This window comes from Corvus moneduloides, chromosome 1, assembly GCF_009650955.1.
Source record: "Corvus moneduloides isolate bCorMon1 chromosome 1, bCorMon1.pri, whole genome shotgun sequence".
In the NCBI taxonomy this organism is placed as follows: Eukaryota; Metazoa; Chordata; class Aves; order Passeriformes; family Corvidae; genus Corvus; species Corvus moneduloides.
In genome coordinates this window covers 145,199,794-145,218,486 of record NC_045476.1, presented here as the reverse complement: position 1 = coordinate 145,218,486, position 18,693 = coordinate 145,199,794, and the positions used below count along the sequence as shown (strand labels likewise).

At 39.1% G+C, this 18,693-nt stretch overlaps 1 protein-coding gene and 1 long non-coding RNA gene across 6 annotated transcripts in view; one reads left to right on the top strand and one right to left on the bottom strand.

Moving 5' to 3' along the window:
• The first annotated feature begins 25 nt into the window (after window positions 1-25).
• LOC116454315 lies at window positions 26-6,731 on the top strand. Of its 5 annotated transcripts, none has more exons than XR_004244062.1 (3): window positions 26-538; window positions 899-1,780; window positions 2,610-6,731. It is a non-coding gene; the product is annotated as an uncharacterized LOC116454315 (long non-coding RNA). The 5 variants fall into 5 exon arrangements; XR_004244060.1 differs by having other exon boundaries at window positions 899-1,970; XR_004244058.1 differs by having other exon boundaries at window positions 899-2,718; window positions 4,648-6,731.
• Window positions 6,732-9,100: 2,369 nt separating this feature from the next.
• Window positions 9,101-18,693, bottom strand: part of FZD6 (frizzled class receptor 6) — a 29,477-nt gene continuing 19,884 nt past the window's right edge. The window contains exons 4-7 of the mRNA XM_032130741.1: window positions 15,759-16,776; window positions 13,256-13,404; window positions 11,586-12,014; window positions 9,101-11,091 (exon numbers count right to left, since the gene is read on the bottom strand). Coding sequence (XP_031986632.1) covers window positions 10,935-11,091; window positions 11,586-12,014; window positions 13,256-13,404; window positions 15,759-16,776 — 1,753 coding nt within the window. The 3' untranslated portion in view covers window positions 9,101-10,934. The remainder of the gene's footprint in view (window positions 11,092-11,585; window positions 12,015-13,255; window positions 13,405-15,758; window positions 16,777-18,693) is intronic.

Here is an 18,693-nt window from a genome sequence, read left to right as displayed (position 1 = left end):
GATGCGCCGGGGCCGGGGCCGGGGATGCGCCGGGGCCGGCTGCAGCAGGAGCCCGGGTCCGCCGCTCTGGGCGGCAGCGCGGGGATAAATGAGCCTTTCAGAGCGCGCAGCCCGAGCTCCCTCCCCGGGGAGGCCGGGAATTTCCATCCTGTAACCGAGCGAGACGGCCGGGCAGAGCCACCCCCCCGCAGCCATTGGCACGGGGCCGGGGGCTCCCGCCCCCTCGGCCCGGCCCCGCCGAGCTTTCCCCGGGCGATGGAGCCCCCGGCCGCGCCGCGCCGAGCCGAGCGGCAGCAGCGCTGCGGGCCCCTCCCGGCTCTCCCGCAGCCCCTCCCGGCTCTCCCGCAGCCCCAGGCAGTTCGCTTCCACGTTTTCAGGTGTTCGCTCGGCAGTCGGTAACTCCTTTCCGATGAAGGAGCTGCTGTCTCGGCAAGAAACCGCCTAACGCCACAACGGGATCCTGATGCACCGTGAGGGGAAACTGTGATAAAACATCAGCTGGACATCAATCACAGACTTAATTTTAACAGAAGTCAAGGTAAGGACACAAAATCCTTCTGAACAATAGGGGATTTTGGACTTTTTCGAAAAACCTGGTATTGCCAGACTGAACTTTGTCAATTTAGTAACAGAAGAAAAGCTCTTGGCTACTCATCTCATTTTGCTTTCATTTAAAATCGTACTTTACTTCTCATCATTCTAGAAATGAAAGCACTATAAAATAAAGGATGTGCTATATCCTTAATAATTCAAAATAAAAGTAACAGATGTTTGAGAGGTAGCTTCTGTATACTGCAAACTTCGTGGGATTTGTAGAGGTAGAGTTTCCAGAAGGGCAAGATAAGCTTCAACATTTTTTTTCTGAAGTAATTAACAAAACCACACATTTCTCCTGCAGGAAAGAATGCTACAAGAAGTTGAGTCATTCAAATAGGCTGCACAGAACCACAGAAGACTGAACCCCTACATGTGGCTCTGCACTTTAAGCCACTCCTGCCTTTCTCCCCTTTCCATGTCTGTACTGGTGGAACAATAGCAGTGAAGTGAGATTTACAGCACAGGTCAGTCACTCTGCTGTCATCAACCCTGTCACTTGCTGTCCTGAGAACTGGGACTGATGTCAGCCACATTGCTGAGGTGAGGGCTCCTACCTTGTGAAGAAGGGCAGCATTACACCTTGCCAACTTCAAAAAACAGCTGGTAAATAATAATGGTTCCCTAAACCAGTTGGGAAAATTTATGGAATGATGTAAATCCTTAATTGTAATATTGCTTTGGTGACAGCCTCAGTCAGCATCCACAAACACACACAGGCAGAAGCTTCATTGAGCAATTGTGCAGTGCTGTCAGCAACCCCTGCTGCCTCTGGCCCGGGCTGATCGCAATACTGTGAAGGTGGTGATGTTTGATTTCTGTGTCACCTGCATGTTCACACAGGCATCCTTACCAAGGGCTGGGGATCCTCAGCATCAACACAGGCTGTTGCTAAGGCGTGTCTCTTCACAGGGTGCCAAACTTTTGTATTACAGAATTAATTTCCTCAGGCAAGGTGCAGCAGATGTAGCGCACAGTGCAGCAGCACTAAGGCAACCAGGATTTTAGAGAACAAAATTTGCATGGACATTCATGATTATTTCCCCACCTGGCTTTGGTCACCATTAATTTGAGTGTGGATTAGAAGCTTTGAAGTTCCAAACAGCTTTGCCAGAGGAAGAAAACTTTGGAGCACTGTAAGAGAAGGTCTTAGCAAACAATGGTGGGACATCTGCTTTGAGCTCTGGTGAGTGCCTTGTGCAGTTCCTAGCACTCATTTGACTTGCAGTGTGCATTTCCATCTGGAAAACAGAAACGTCAACATCCTCCTTAACCTGCTTCAGTTCAAGCAAGCCTTGCCATCTGTTAGGCTTATGTTCTGTGGGCTTCTGATATATTTAAATGGTTCTGAGGGCACCAACCACTGCTGAATGCTGGTAAGATACTCAAACGGAATCAGAACTACTGATCTACTTTGCCTTAACTATTTTGCAGCTAAAAGGAGCTGTGGTAATAAAATTGCCTGAGCATCCACTGACCACGATCCATATTACATCAATTAGTGATTCCTTCCTTTTATCCATACTGCCATATGATATAGGCTTTATCTCACAAACATATCAGCAAACATTACTAGTTGCTACATCCACCACGTAAATGTCACTGAAATCTCCCAGATGGCCAGTCTGCTCCTGCACAGCCTGGGCAGGCTCACACAAGGTCACCGTGGCACAGTCAGTGCATCTTGCACTGCAGATGCTCATATGATGAGGCTGATGCCATGAGTGCAGTCTCTCTGCTGCAGCTTGAGCTGCTTCCCCCCCCTCACATAGCCTCTCAGCATCCCAAAAATCCAGACACACAAGTCTGGAGAGGAGGATGTTCCCATACACACATCTTTCCATTCACCTCAGCCATAACATGCTTAAATTCAAGAGACTGCCCGTGGGGTCATTGGGTCTCTCTGCCTTTCCTGTGCAAACAATTCCAGTTTATGAATACTGTTTGTTAGCACACTGTTTTGAATTCAACCAGTAAATAATTGTTATTCAATTCAATGGTTATTCAATCCTTAGTCTTTACAGCATGAAATAACTGCAGGGAACCGGAAACACCAGACTTAGGTGTCTAAATATTACAGAAAGCTCAAGGCTGAGGATCCTGAGACAAAAGAGGCCCAGTAAGGTAAGTGCCAAGGCCTGGACTTTTCATCTGCCTTTAACTCTTACTGCTTTATACATTTCCCTGTTCTGGGGATGTCTCGGGGTTTTGACTTTTGCTGGCAGCCTGATCTCTGCATTGCTTTGGAGAGCATGTTATTATACACCAGGGTAACAGCAGAGCGCTCAAAGTTAGCACTGCAGTGCTCAGCATCACAACGCTCAGCACCGTTGCTGATCTGCCCTTGGTGCTTTTAATTGTGGGGCTCGTAATTTAGATCTTGTTCCCTTTATTACTGATATTTTAGGGTGACTTGTAAGTTGGTGTAAAAGGCTGAGATCAGGGAAAACTTTGAGTTTTTCAAATGGCTCTTTGCAGGCTGCTGGTCTGATCAAGGAGACAAAGAGCTGTCTGTACTGCTGTAGAAGAAAACCAAACTAAGAGCTCTCGGGTAATTTATTACAGATTTAAGAAATGGATTCCAACTTCTTCCACAAAAAAACCCTTTGGAATTGCATAAAAATGAATGGGATTTTGGCCTTAGTCCCTTCTAAGACCTCTTAATTTAAATATATGATTCATATAGCATGTGTAATATTAAAAAAAATCCAAAAATCTCTCCTTCTCTTTTATTGCTTTACTAGCACACATATACCTATTTTTAAAAAGTCTTCCAGTAGCTTCTACATAAAATGATCAAAGCATTACAGCCACAGCAGTGCTTTGCAGGTACATATATTAACATTTGAATCTTAAAATCTTATTTGGGGCATGTGCTCACCCTTCTGCAGAAGAGGATTCCTGTGTTCATATACAGGAGGACAGCATTTTATGAGTGTGAGGAAAAAAAATATCCTGGAGTTAAGTGTTAATTCTTCACTTCTGAATAAGCTCACATCAGTTCTTAATGTTACTATAGGAAATGTATTTTTACACAATAGAAAACATGAGAGAATCAATACTTTTTATTCTTCATATTAATTATGTTTTCTATGGAGATAAATCTTTAACATTGTCTCTGACAATTCAAGAGCAAGACATAGGTCAGATACCAGTGAAAACTTATGGAAACAGTTTCTTCCACTGCCTGCTGCAGTTCCAGGCAGATCTGTTTTTTTCTGTCCAAGCCATCAGCTGATTTATAGTTGCATTTCCCCATAGCTGTGCTTTTACAATAATAATGATGGCACTGAATATTTTAAACTAAACACTATTCACAAACAGTCAGAGAGAGATAAACTTTAATAAAACTATTTGGGAGAACTGTCTGCTTCACTGATAAAGAATAACTCTGGACACCCAGATAATTCCATAGTGTAAACTTTATGATGAAAAGCCCATACAGTTTCTATTGACTGCTGGTTGCAAATTTCTGGTCTGTACCTCTGCAAGTCTGCACCCAAGAGCAGCTGGCGCAATCCCAGCTGCAGTCATGGAAACATTTGGGTCTGCAGGGGGATCTGGAGCATGTCTGAAGCAGGTCCACTTAGATTGGGTTGTTCAAGGACTTGCAGAATGGGAAAATTATTTCAGTCCAGTTTTAAATTAAATTCACTGGGTGTCCAGTGAATCATCATGTGCAAGGGGAGAGCTGAGTCTCAGGAGGAACATTTGCTCATTAGAGTGGCTGCGAATTAGTCAGTGGTAGAGAAATCACTTGGCTACCTCACGAAACCTCAGTGAATAGAAAGGCTTATACAGAACTGAAAAGTTAACTTTCCTTAAATCCTGTGCTAATAAATGGTTATTAGGATGTGAAATACAGTGCTCCATTCAGATAGGAAGGCTTCTTCCAATGAAGGGCACAATCTGTGTTTTTCTACACCATTCATCAAATGCATTGCCAGAAGTTTGTCCTTCCAGTTTTGGAAAGCAGTGCCTCAAATTAGTGATAATCCCGAAATTAAAGGAATAGACTTGAACTTTGAAATGTTCTCTTTTATTTGTGTCCAGTGAGGCCTTTGAAAAGGAGTTCCTCAAGATAAGCAAGCTCTGAGCAGGGCTGAGGCAGTGCTCTGTAGCCCTTCAAGGTGGCTTACAGAAACAGATGCCTATAGCCACCGTAACAGGCACACACAAAATGCACAGAAGCCTACGGATGCAAGAAGGTTTCATCAAAGAAACAAACTAATCGGCCCAGTTGCACAAAACTCAGGAGACAGACAAGCAGAGTCACAACGACGACAGATGGGAACGTGTGTGATTGCTGCAGCTCTGCTTCTTGGATGTAGTGGTGGAGCTTGAAGCCCGTGGCATTCCTGTGACCTGGCTCCTCACACCCACACTGACCTTAGTGAAAAAGTCCCATGCCTTGAGGCAAGCAGGGCTGTGGAGCTTCTGGGCAGCACCCCCAGCATCTGCTCACAGATGACTCACAGTCACTGAAATGGCAGTGGATGGACTGGGGCTGCTGGGTCAGGCACAGTGAGGTTTACAAGTGGTTCAGTGGGGTCATCCTTTAGCCCTGAGGATACTTCCACAGGTAAACTCTTGCATTAAAATTGTTTTATGTGCTTATATAGGAATCTTGTTTGACTTGCATCAACAACTGACTAGTGCAATGGCACTGGGAAGGATCAAGCATGCGAATCCCTGGCTCATGTGGAGATTGTGTTCGGCCAGAATAGCAAAAGACCCACCAGGTTCCTGTGAAGAAAAATGTGGTTTTGAGCCCTCTTTAAGTTATATTTTTACAGCAGGTGCTCATCTAACTATGCTTTTGTGAGCATAACTTAGCGTGGTTTCCTTGTCACTTTGCTGTAATTACAGGATCTCTTGATTGATTAAAGATCTTATTTATGAGTTCATAATTTCCCGTTGTCAAGTAGAGGAACTTTCAGGATGTGTGCCCTAAAAATGCTGTTGAGGTTCTATTCATTTAAAAGGAAAAGTCCTCCCTCCTTTTTTTTTTGTGTTTGTGTGCTTTCTTGGGTTTCCCAGCTGGTTTGGTGACTGTCCATTTCTCTCCATACGGAATCTCCTCACAACTATCAGCATCTTTCGGTGTCTTTCTCAGGATAATCTTGCCTACTAAAAGTTTAAGAAAAATTTTAAGAAAAATAAATTAATTTCCATGGTGAGCCCTGACTTCAGCCAGCCCAACACATTTGCATTTCATCCACTCACTGGCACATCCCACCTGTCAGTGCCATGTCTCCACATTCCACAGAATGACACGTGTCTGGATTATTTATCCCTGTAGTGCATCCACTTGTTCTTTACTTGGAAGTCTGGATCACAGCCATGCCTGTAGGAATCTGGAAGGAGAGCAAGTCCCATATAGGACTGTGTCCAAAGGGCAACATTAGTGACTCAAACCCAGTGCCAAGGAACATGTTCAGCTGCTTCAGCTTCCTCAAGGCCTCCATCTTCAATCATTCAAGAATTACATGCACTCTCGGATAGTAGGTATGATACTACCAGAATTGGGTCTGGAGAGAATGGTTCTTAGATAGCTTAAGCCTTCAACTAATAACTAATTTACTAGTAATTTCTTGTGATCCAGTTTCATGTGGTAAGGTAGAACATCAGGAAGATAAGCTGGGACATTCATTGTCTTCTTAGTCCTTCATACATGACCAGCGTTTAACATCCTTTTTCCTGTTAAGACCGCTTTGGTGGCCATTTCTAATCATCCCACCCTCACCCCTGTGGCAAACCTACTCAACGGCAATAAATGTTTTCTTGCTATTTCTCTTCACCTTCTATGGAAAAAAATAGTCCTAAAATACTTTTCCCCTTAAAATACCTGATGTTCTCTCATGACTATGCTTCTGTACCTGAGTGTGCTCTCTGGGAGGGAGGTCAGTACCCCTCCACATCACCTCTGCCCAGTACCAAGTCCCTGTTTAGCACTGCCCTTCCACAAAAAATGCTTTCTTCCGAACAGCAGGAACTATTCCCCTCTCCAGCTCCTGTCTCTGCTAAGAAACAAGCTGTGACCTATTTAATGAATGTAGATCATTTGTTTAAAGATCTCATTGGCCATTACCTTATTTCGACTAGTAAAACCTGAAATAAAGCAAACTTTTATTTTACAGTTTGTTTCAGTGATCAAAGTTGAAACACAGGGAATGAACATTAACAAAGAGCTTGGATATAAATGTCCTGGCATGTTTTAGTCTTTTAATCATACTTTTAATCTCAAGTGCTTTTTAATAGGAAGTAAAATCCAGTTAATAAACAGAAGTGGATTTCATAGATGTACATCAGAAATACATTCTGAGCTCTACTTCTAGGTATACAAAGCAGAAAGCTCATGAACACATGGTATAAGCTGCTTTAATTAAACTCTAGTCCATTAAAAAAAACAAGTATGATACCTGTAAAGGCATGAAAGAATCAGTGCAAAAAAAGGTAACATGCAGGAAATAACATTTATACTCACAAGACTGTGAAATACCTTTGGTGCCAGCCATCCCAATTACTGCAAATACCACTGGTTACTACTGTCAGTGAGCTTTACCAGTGAATGCAGGCAGAGAGCAGCCAGATGCCTTCAAAGACTGGTCCAACAAGTGGCCAGTGTGAAGGGAAGGATGCAGCATTTCTCCTTTGATGTGCAGCCTTTTGAAACAGCATGTTGAGACTGGGTGGTCAAACTTCACAGCAAAACAGGATTCCTCATCCTCTTCAGCTACTGCATTTTTCAGTGTTTTGCAGAATGTTGAACTCCTTTAATAAAAATAAGTTCAACTCTTCTTTTTTTTTTTATTTTGCTTCTGAATTTCAACTGTATTTGACTGTTTAAACCAAATATATTCTGTATCCTGTAAGGAAAAAGGAGCTACAGTTCTCTGTAAATCAGTTGAACAGTTGTCAAAGAAAATAGTGTGATACTTCAGCTTGTTAATGCTCCATCACTGAATTGTTGGGGTTTTTAATTTAAATAAACAGAAGGATTTAAAGAGGTTTTAAATACTGCAGGTATTTTTCTTCTTCTCTGCTAATAGCACTTTTTAAATGTTACAAACATTATTTTGTTTATAGTTTAAAACGTAAACAATTTATTTTTTCAAATATGTGCATAGATTTACACTCTAGGCAAAGTCTACTCTGGTTTTCACTAAACACATTTAGCAAAATGGAACAGTAAAATACAGTATAAACAACATGTACCATAAAAGTACCATATTGGTAATTTCAGGTGCTGTTTATTTCACAAATCAAGTATTATTTGATATGCTAAATTCATCTTGTCCTTTAAAAGATTTTATATGCCACCTGAAAACTCAGTGCAATGCATAATTTGAAGTGATTTATGACAGCTCCGTTTAGAGAAAGACTATTTGGTACACATAATTCCAGGTCTGGAGAAGCTGTCAGTATCCTATATTCTAGCTTCTTGCAAACAGTGGCACCAAACAAGACTAAAATGGCGGTATCAATGTAAATAGCTGGATTTACAGTACATCTTCCAGAAGATTGCCAGCCTCCATTAAACAACTTCGGCTGATGGAAATGTCCCAGGGAGAAGTTATTCTCACAGGTTCAGAACAGCCCTTTTAACATGAATGGTTTATTTTAACTTCATCCAGATAACAAGAGGAAAGCAAATAAATAAATACCTTTGGTTAGAGAAACTGTTTATGAGATTCTGCACTGCCCCTCAAGATAAGCCAGGCAGTCTTCCAGGCCCTGACTCATCTCTGTGCCCCTTTTCTTTCAGATTCTTTCCTCTCATCACTGTTGTGAGCATTCAAACAGCACTTTAACTTTCCATTTACTGCCTGGGTTCTTTGTGGTTAAAGCACCCAGAGAGGTCACAGCCTCTTTGGCTGTAAGGATCACCCTGGGATTTCAGAGTCTGTTTTTCCTGGTACAGCTGCCCTGCAACACACAAAGCACTACAGTCTCAATCTACCACTGATGCATTTCACTGCCACTCAATGTTTTGATTATTGCTTCGTATTTCACACTTCTTTGATATTTTATCTATTTTTACGTCCACAGTAATTGCTATAAATTCAAAATTACTTTGCATTTATCTTTTTAGAGCAGTTACCACAAAAGCAATTTTTTTTCAGAAATTCCTAAAAAGAGGGAATAACATTAAAAAATTAAAAATCAATATTTTAAGAAGGTGCCAGCATGAGCAGTATGGAAATACGTATTCTACATAATCTAAAGGAGGTCTTTAGAGGTCATGAAAGAAAAAATGCTGTAAACATTAGATGAAAGAACTTGTTCAAGTTCCTCACTCCTTCATAAGTCTATGTTCATGTGAACAATTCCCAGCATTGTTCTGTCTCAGTTTCTTGCACAGGAGGAATAAAAACATTGCAATACTTATTAACTCACACAGCTCAACTAAAAATACTCGTGTTTTAGGTGCAAAAATACTACAGCAGTAGGTAGAGCAACAAACATGCCACATCTAGTTATTAAGAAATATCCACTCGGAAGCTCTTACTATACAACAGCATATTTTATTACTAACAAATACAGTAATAACAAAAGTACTGAACATGTGTATAAAGTTACCCAGTTACAAACAGAACTAAAAAAATGAAGGGTATTTAGTCTGCCTTTTCACAGGAGATTTTTCATATCTTTCTTACTCTCCACTCAGTAGCAAGAATTCTGTGTACTTTTAATGGGAAAATTCTAAAAGAATGAGCATATCCCATTGAAGGCAATAAATTACAAATTACTAAAATGCAGATACTGTAATATAAAGAAATTTCAGTTTTAATGCATGATGGATAAAACAAACAACTTTGGTTTATCAGAACCGTTGTTCCTGCTGTTCCAGCATTTACATGTCCTTTGTACCATGCAATTTTCATTGTTCAATGCATCACCACGAATGCTGCCCCAACTCACAGTAAATTTCTGCATAATATCGAAACATTGAGAAATATTCCTAATAGTGCTCAAATGCAAGATGCTGGACAGTCTTACAAAATGCATTGACATCTAGGTTTAGAAAACAGCAAAATCTGTCTCAAGTAATCTCAAGTAATAAATCCCATTGGCTCTTAAAAAATCTTGATGCAAATGAAGTCAGACAATGAAACTGTTACGCACATCAGCAGTATTTGCTCTTGAGAACCACCTAGTATAAGAAAGGCTATATGTATTAAGGCCTTTTTGACTTAGAGAAAATATATTGCTGTAGCATAATAGAAAATCAGGCTTTGTAGGAAAAGTATTAAGGCTGTCTTCTCAGTAAACAGACTGTTAAAGAAGTCTGCATACTTATAACTCAACAGTTATTTGCAGCAGTTATCTGCAAGATATTTCTCTATAGCATTTTAAAAAAAATGAAGTTACTCACATAGAAACAGCATGAGAAGAGCTTTCGCTGCAGCTCAGGACAAAAGCCCAAAGTCTGTACGTCAGACTGTGCCCACCGAGCCCAGGAGTCTGAGGCATTTCCTTTGGCACCATGCCCTGGAACACCACACCAGGAGAGGCTCCAAGAGGCATTTTTCTGAGACAGTGCTGCGTTTTCTGCATCATCCCTGCAGCAGGACACATCCCTGTAACAGGACCCATCTCACCCCAAATATCAGTGCATGTTATGGATAAAGGTCCAACCCGCTTTTCTCAGAACTGCGTCACGGTGGCTGATCACCAGGGGACTGCTGGCTTCAGTAACACCCTAAGGAAAGCACATGAACTTTCCCAAGTTTGTACAATACATACAAAACAGTAGTTCTAAAGATTGACCTTATGCAGTCACTTATTTACAAAATTCATTTTACTGTACAAAATAAATTGCTGTAATTCCAGATTCCCTTTCATATTCAGTGTACAAGCTACCATAAACCAGTGCTATAATTGATACAGCATGATACATAATTCAGAGAGTATTTAGAAATTTGTGTATCACTTATTTAAGTGATACTGTTGTTTAAGAGACAGTAAAAAAGAGAAAAAATTAACAAGTTTTGAAAAATATCAGAGGCAGATGGAATTTTATACCTTGAGAAGTAACAGTGCTTTCTAAGCATTATTTTAATGCGATTCATTACAAAGTGTTCTTTATATAGGGAATAATATTAGTCTCTCATATTTTTCTTACATTATTGCCATGTCCTACAGAACTTCAATTTCCATTAGTCCTGGATAGGATTAAATACAGTACATTATGGCTAACGAAACATACATTTTTTAAGTGCAAAGCAGGATATGTGTGTTTTTTAATAAGGCACAGAATATCCATTATTTCTAGTGTAACAAAGAATTCATGTCAGTTTTATACAATGCAAATGTTCATACAAATTTTCAATCTTTCAGGGATTAGAACTGTTTCCTGAATCCAACTCTCTCCTCGTGTCTGAAGCTGAATAGACGAGTAGTGATACGGAAGGTGACTGTGAGACATCAGGTATTTGGGAACAGCTCCTTTGTAGTGAAGGAGATTCACTAAAATCATTTTTAGGAGTTATTCTGTAAGTAATGAAAAATAAAACACAGAGAGTCAATTTTAAGCACAGTTTAATTTCCATTACACTGGGAAAAAAAATCGAGTAGAGAAATTGTAATGTATCTTCAGCTGAATTCTTTTCAGAAGAATGCAATACAGTTCTGTACACTTTTCCAAGCCTACGGTCACCATCGTTCTTTTTCAGACCCGTCACCTCTCAAAGTGATTGCAGTGCAGTCACAGTTTTCTTGAGAGTCACTGTTCAACAAGGCAAGAATATCCTACAAGCTGAAGCTCCAGCACACAGCGCTTAAAAGGAAAAGAAGAATCCTACAAAAATACAAACCAGCCCATATGCTAAAGATACATGGCCACAGTCTGCAAGTTCTCTTGACAGCTACTGAGGGTCAGCTGCATACTGAGAGAACCCTGATTCTTCACAGAGAAGGAACAGAAAACTAACAAAAGTAGTGGTAATACATATAAACAAAGAAAAGATTGAGTTCGGGAGCCTTACCTTCCTTCAGCTACTCTCTTCATACTCTCAGCCAAGCTACTCATATGACACGTGCTATCTGCTTTGTTTCTCCTTTCCACCTGATCCATGGTCAGTTTAGAACCGGGTAACATTTGATCTCCGCTGTTTTCACCTTCCTCAACTCTTCGGGCTGATGCTCCGTCTGCCTCTATCTCTTTCTCAGATGTCTCTGGAGAGGTTTTAATTTCTGCCACAGTTTCTTGGCTTAAGTAATCATGATTAGTGATGGCTACTGCAGAAGTTCCATGATTTGTTGTACCACCTGTACTGGTCCCCATTGACTTTGAAATTACTTTCAGTCTGTGTGAAGTTGACTTGTAGTGCTTCTTTTTATGTTTAACTTTGGAATTGTGCCTCAAGAAAAATTCACATGATTCTTGCAGCACTCTTCGACTCTCACTGATTGGACTGAAAGGAGTACAAGCACATAACTGAACAAAGAGGATAACCTTAGCTATAATATAATAAAGACTAGTACACAGAACCCTGAAAGAACAGCAACCAATGATGCAGTCTGAGATGGATGTTAATGAACACAGGGAAAAGAATTATATGTGAAAAGAGGAGAAAAAATCATAATGGCTCCAAAGGAATTGTCTGTGGAACAAATAAATAAAGCAGATTTCTACATTTTGTACTTCTGCAAATAGGTCCAATGACTAAAGTAGATTAATAATCTACTAGAGAGAAAAGAAGGATTAGCTCATAAGCAGCTGCATTACTAAGTTAACTTTATATAGTCAACCTCCTTCAACTGAAGAAAGGTAAGCATTATAAAAATGACTTCATTATTTTTAAATCCTTGTAGCTAAAAGCAATTAACATCTGAAACACAAGAAAAAATTATACAGGAAATGGAAAAAAAGGGGAGAGGGAAAGGAAGCTACAAATTCACCATCGAGGAATGTAGATGTAAAATAAAAAGAGCTTAGAGACTACTGCCTTGGGAAATCCAAAGAAACAAAATTATCTAAAACCACAGTATAATTAATAAGTAACAGATAATCTGAAAAGAAATAATCAAGGCATAGAAAAGAATTGAAAAAATGACAACTACAAGAAATTGAGACAAAATTTATAAGCTGTTTAAATCCATAGATACAAATTTGCTAAAATTAGACAATAAAACTGAATTCTTCTGTTTCATTAAAAAAAAAAAAGCGAGACTAGATTAATGCAATAAAAGTGATACTAAGGAGGGTTCAATGAATATTAATTTTAAAATAAGACAAGCCTGGCAGAGGAGGAGAGAGGATATTATTATTGCATGACAGTAAACATAGTGTCTGTACTGTGTCAAATGAAGTGGTCACAACACATGAAAAGGACTAAACTGATGGCTGAAATTATCTTCCCTCCTTCAGCTGGAAACCAGAGATGTATTAGCTAATGCTAAAACAGCAACACACCTTCTGCTCTACAAGAGAGAAATCAGCAGAGGAAAATATTTTCTGTATTCTGAGAATGTTGCCAAAAAGTCACTGCATATGTAAAACTTCCCCAGACTCCAATGGACTTCTGCTGATGCCCAAAGCAGCATTTAGGGTCTGAGGACAATATTTTGATTACCTGAGCTCTATATAAAGAAACATGTCTGAAAGCCAAATTTAGGTATACACTTTAAAAAACAGAGAAAAAAAATTTCTTACTCTCTTTTGCGGTTTCTGTTGAAGAAATTGGCCCATTCGGAACAGGTCTTTTTACTTCCCACCCAGAACACTGGAGATATGCCAACAATTAATGTTAGCAAATATTTCATCAGAAACAAAAATATTTCCGGTCTTGCTAGTGCCTTTGCCTAGAAGATACCAAAGTTTAATAAATGTAAAGAAGAAAATATACTTGTTGATTTTTTTAAATGAGGAAAACAAATTTCTCAAATGAGAGACTTTCTCCTTATGACTGTTGTTCTTTGTTGAGGCTTGTACAGCGGACAAACATCAAACATGTAGAGTCAAGTCAGGTGTGGTTCAGCTGAATATACACACAGAAGAGATCTGTCAGAAGGAAATGTTTTTCTTCTAAATTGAAAGGAAAGATAATTTGGGGAGTAATAGTATTAGTAAACATGTTCTCCAGAGGTAAGTGTCAAAGATTGATCCCTTCAACTTAAAAGAAACAGCAAGTGGCTCACAGAATCACAGAATGGTTTGGGTTGGAAGGGACCTTAAAGATCATCAAGTTCCACCCCAGCTGCCACAGGCAGGGACACTTCCCAGTAGATCAAGTTGATCAAAGCCCCATCCAGCCTGGCCTTGAACACTTCCAGGGATGAGGTGTCCGTAACTTCTCTGGGAAACCTGTTTCAGTGCCTCTCCACCTTTAAAGTAAAGGATTTCTTCCTAATATCTAATCTAAACTTACTCACTTTTCAGTTCAAAGCTATTCCCCCTTGTCCTGTTACTACATGCCCTTGTAGAAAGTCTCTCTTCCTCTTTCTTGTAGGCTCCCTTCAGGTACTGGAAGGATTAGTTGGGAGTTAATCTGATTAGACAGCATCTTCAAGGAGCCACAGAGAACTACACAGTAGCTTTCTGTTTATTGCAAAATTAATCCACCTATTTGCAGAACTGTATCATAGGAGCTGAGACATTTAACTCAGTGAGAGATCATTATCTTCTGCTCTCATGCTGCAAATTTAATTTATGCTACTTGTCTCATCTGCCAGACCCATCTATGAAAGTCACTATTTTTGTTGGCCAGGTAACATTAGCTACTTCAGTTTGTTTTCATTTGGTTTTCATCTGGCAAAAGTAACAAAAGTCTACAAGCCAGCTCAGGTAAGTGAAGGCCAAGCACTCTAAGCTATTCCACAATTAGCACACACTGTCTCTTACAGGGACAGATCCCATAGAGTAGATCTTTGTGCAATATTTAATGTTGCTATTTCTTCCTTCCAATGGGCTAATTAGAGGCTAAAAACACATGCTTTGTGTTATTATGCCAAGCTGTTACAGTCAAGCACTACAAAACAAGTTTCTTGATTTTTTTTTTAAAGCATAAAAGTCTTGTTTTCAAACTTGTATATTCCAAAGCCTTTAGGTTTATACAGAGCTCAGAATAAAACCCACTGAAGCCAAAATACACTTGCTAATAATTGGAAGCCAAAATAATTGTCTTGTCTGTGAGCTGTGCTATTCTCAGCCTACACTGACTTAAATCCAGAGGATAGTAAGTAATGTTTAAGAACGTAAAGAGATCAATCTTTATCATTCCATAATGCCTATGGTTTATTCCTCATTTTTAATGATAGTTTATTGCAGCAAAAACATAGATGGGAACTGTGATGCAATGAAAGATGACATGAGACACTTGTATTTCTCTTGATGACCTTGTCTTCTTATATATTCGTTCTTAAATGGAAAGAAACAATACCTGTAAGTATGTAACACTCCCTGAAACTGCAACAGATTTAATGAACATAGGCAGATTTAATTTAAAAGTCTTTCCAAGGAAGTTTGATTTTAAGAGGCAAATGTTAAATACAACCATCTCCACAATTTTAAGTGTGGTTGAGGTTTTTTTTCCTTATTTGCTTTCTTTTTTTGGTTGGTTCCTTTATAAAGAATTCCTCACATTTCTGAAAATCAGCCTGCAAATGACAGCTATTGTGGAAAAAATCTATTGGAAATTTGTTCTGTAATTTCAAGTGGTTTACACTTCCACACTTTAAAGAAAAGAAAAAAGTGATTTTAAATCTGTGGTTATAGGCAGCATTTAAAATCCAATTTACTCCCAATTTTCAAAAATCATTGTTTCAGCTTCAACTGAAATTGATGAAAATTCAACTTACGCAGTTTGATACTGAACTTGGCACCCAAGTACTAAGCAAATACTTTTAGAAACAAATATTGGGGAGAATGACCCTCCTCCATCACAATTTGTAACATGAAGTTCAAATACCATAAAAAAGTTATATATTCTGTTAGAGCTGCAAGTTGGAATTTAATTGCTGAATGCTACCAACTAGATTAAAATTTTAAAAGCAAAAGTAACATTCCACTGATTTTGACTTACAGAGGAATTAATCACTCCATGATTTTGAACTGATTACTTTACATGAAAATAATTTACTCATTGCATGGCAGATATGCATAAGGGGTTTTGCTAATTAACGTTATAGTATTATTTATAAAGGAAAATGTTACTTGCCTGATAAGGACAAGGAATATGGTACTGGTCACAGTGGTCAAACACCCAAGTAGTTTCCCAGATTTTCCGGTTCACCAGTTCATAAACGTAACATCCAAGAAGTGCCACGAGTGGCACCAAGTACAAACCACTAAAAACTCCAATTCGGATCATGAATTTCTTGAGCTTCTCCTGGTTCCTGCCATCATGCTGAATGACCTGCCGCACGTGGTTTAGAGAAATAATGCCAGCTAAAAGGAGAGAGAGACCAAAAAAAACACAAAGGCACAACGGCAAAAGCACGAAGTACAGAGAGGCGTCCAGGTCATAGAGACCCACAAAACAAACTCCACTGATATTGTCCCCTTCCACTTTGTTCATTGCAAGGAGCATAACGGTTAGAAAACCAGGTATTCCCCAGGCGACTGCATGGAACCACATGGCCTTTTGTGCAATAGCTTCACAGCTCCATTTTCTTCCTGCTGCAAGGAACCAAGTGATTGTCAGAATCACCCACCAGATAGTTCCTGCCATAGTGAAAAAGTACAAAATCATGAAAAGGACAGTACAGGCTTTGTTTTGGGAGCCAAGAACAACCGTTTCACCAATTTCTAACTTATCATCTGCCTCATTACAGGCAGTTCTGTTCCCAAGTAAAAATCCAATAAAGTACATTAGAGAGACTATGCTGTAACAGACAGAGTAATATATGATTGGTCTCTCTGGGTACCTAAACCTTTTAACATCAATCAGAAAAGTCAGGAACGTGAAAAGTGTAGCACAAAGACAAAAGATTGAAACTATTCCAATGAAGCTTTTTGCCACATCCAATTCATAATTTTTGAAGTACATATTGGGACATGGGGGTGCACACTGATCAATTCCTAGAAACTTGTAGCCTTGTCCATTGCTAGTGTGTAGGTGCCGGGGACACCAGAATCCATAATCCCTTCGGATCTGGCTTGGGGTCTTCTGGGTTCCATGAATGTTTGTAGTTACAGCAGCAGTGGCAGGAACAGTCTCATCACAATTGATTAGTCTAAATAAATAAACAGAAGAGAAAATATCTCAATAGTCCTCATTCTCAACTAGAACTACTTCTTAGAAATATGAGAAAAATCTGATCCTAAGCACTGTTAAAATTTTATAGATAATGCAAATATGCATTATATGAAAAAAAAATCAGATGGCATTATAAAAGCCAAACTTCAAATATCTGCATTTTAGAAGATTTCAAATGTGTTTATTTAACTGTCGCTCTCTAGCTGTTGTTTTACAGTTTACGAAATACGACTCCAATTGCAACCATTCTACAATTTAAGATTCTACTAAACTTTTACATGTGTACATAAAATATTTACAGCAGTTTTTTCTTTAAATTTCGAACACAGAGTGTTGAAGACAGCAAAAAATCTTGTCCAAATGCGAGCTTCAATTAAGGAAGAAGACTGACATCATAACTGATGACTAGCACATGATTAATATAATTTTTTGTGCTGTACTGCTATTCATTGTCAATAACAATAAACTACCTAACTGAAAAAAAACACAGGCAGAAAATACAAGCACTGTAAAAAATTATTAATATCTTAGCAATTTTCTAGCTGTACGATGTTCATTGAAAAATTGCTCAAGATTGAATTGTTTAAGGTTTTAATTGGAAACAAGATGCAATTTTATGTAGGTAATACCATATTTGCAGTGCTGGATGTATCTTCAAACAAGATTATATAACTCAAGCAGGTAAGGATTTACTCAAAATGGGATTTATGTTCATATGCATTCCAAGTTTATGTTTAAAAGGAACAAGTTCTGCATTCTAGCTTTTAAAGTAAAATTCTGTTATCTCAACAGTCTTTGTCAAACATTATTACAAGAGTCCCTCAATTCAGTATCCAAGCTCAGCTCAAGCTAAAAACTCCTTCAGTTCTCTGTTTTACTGCATTATCATGCTGTCCAAGTAAATCCAGACTAATTGTTAAGAAAACCGATTCTATGGCAGATTCTTTCATTAACCACAGTCTGGAGCAGTACATGTGGAAACTTCATGTGAAGAGTGAACTTCATTTAAGCATTGTCTTAATTGGCTTCATGTATGTCTGTAAGAATACAGAAGTGTGAACCTCAGTATTCCAGTTACTGCCCATGCTCACGCCAGCTCCTCTTCCATAGGCTCCAGCAGCAGGATCTCTGCTGCTCTAAGAACATCCTGGACTTCTCAGAACATGGACATGGACTTTTCAGTACTGGCTACCAGAGGTATCACTTCACATATGAACAGGAAAGGTTCATTTTCAGTAAATGCTAGCAGTAATAAAATAGAGCTGTACTAAATCCTGCAAAAAAGATAATTTGGTTTAAAATGTCATTTAAAGATATATTGAATAATAGGATTCACTTGTAATTGTCCTATTTTTTCAAAACAATCCTTGAAGATAGTTGCTGTGCTGAGGGACACTATTGTTGCATAGAATCTCACAGAAGATGGGAGAAGTTAATGCCTTCTTGTTGTAAAACCCTACAACTTCTGTTTTTCTGCATGGGGAATGGCATTAATGCCACTTGTCATATTCACTCCAATAGTGATTTCTATCAGAGGCCATGCACAGGACTACTGTCCCAGCTCTCCCTCAGCCTTATCACAGATTAGCAACCGCATGTGAGTTAGAAAAATTATTTGAGTTTCCAGTCTCTGCTCCTTTCCTGTACCTCTTGACCTGATGTGTGTTAACAAACAAACAACAACAAAAAATCTGGCCTTAGTAATTTATAAATATCCACAGCTGGAGGTCAGAATCTCAAGAAGATTGCACTGGAGTGCTTCCAGTAGTTTCCACTTAAAATATATAGACATCTTTTCCCCAAATGAAGTATTAACTGTCCTCTATCTGAAACAGGAAACACTTTTGAGGAAAAGGTGACATTTCAAACAAGAGAGTTGGCAGGCAGTACAGGA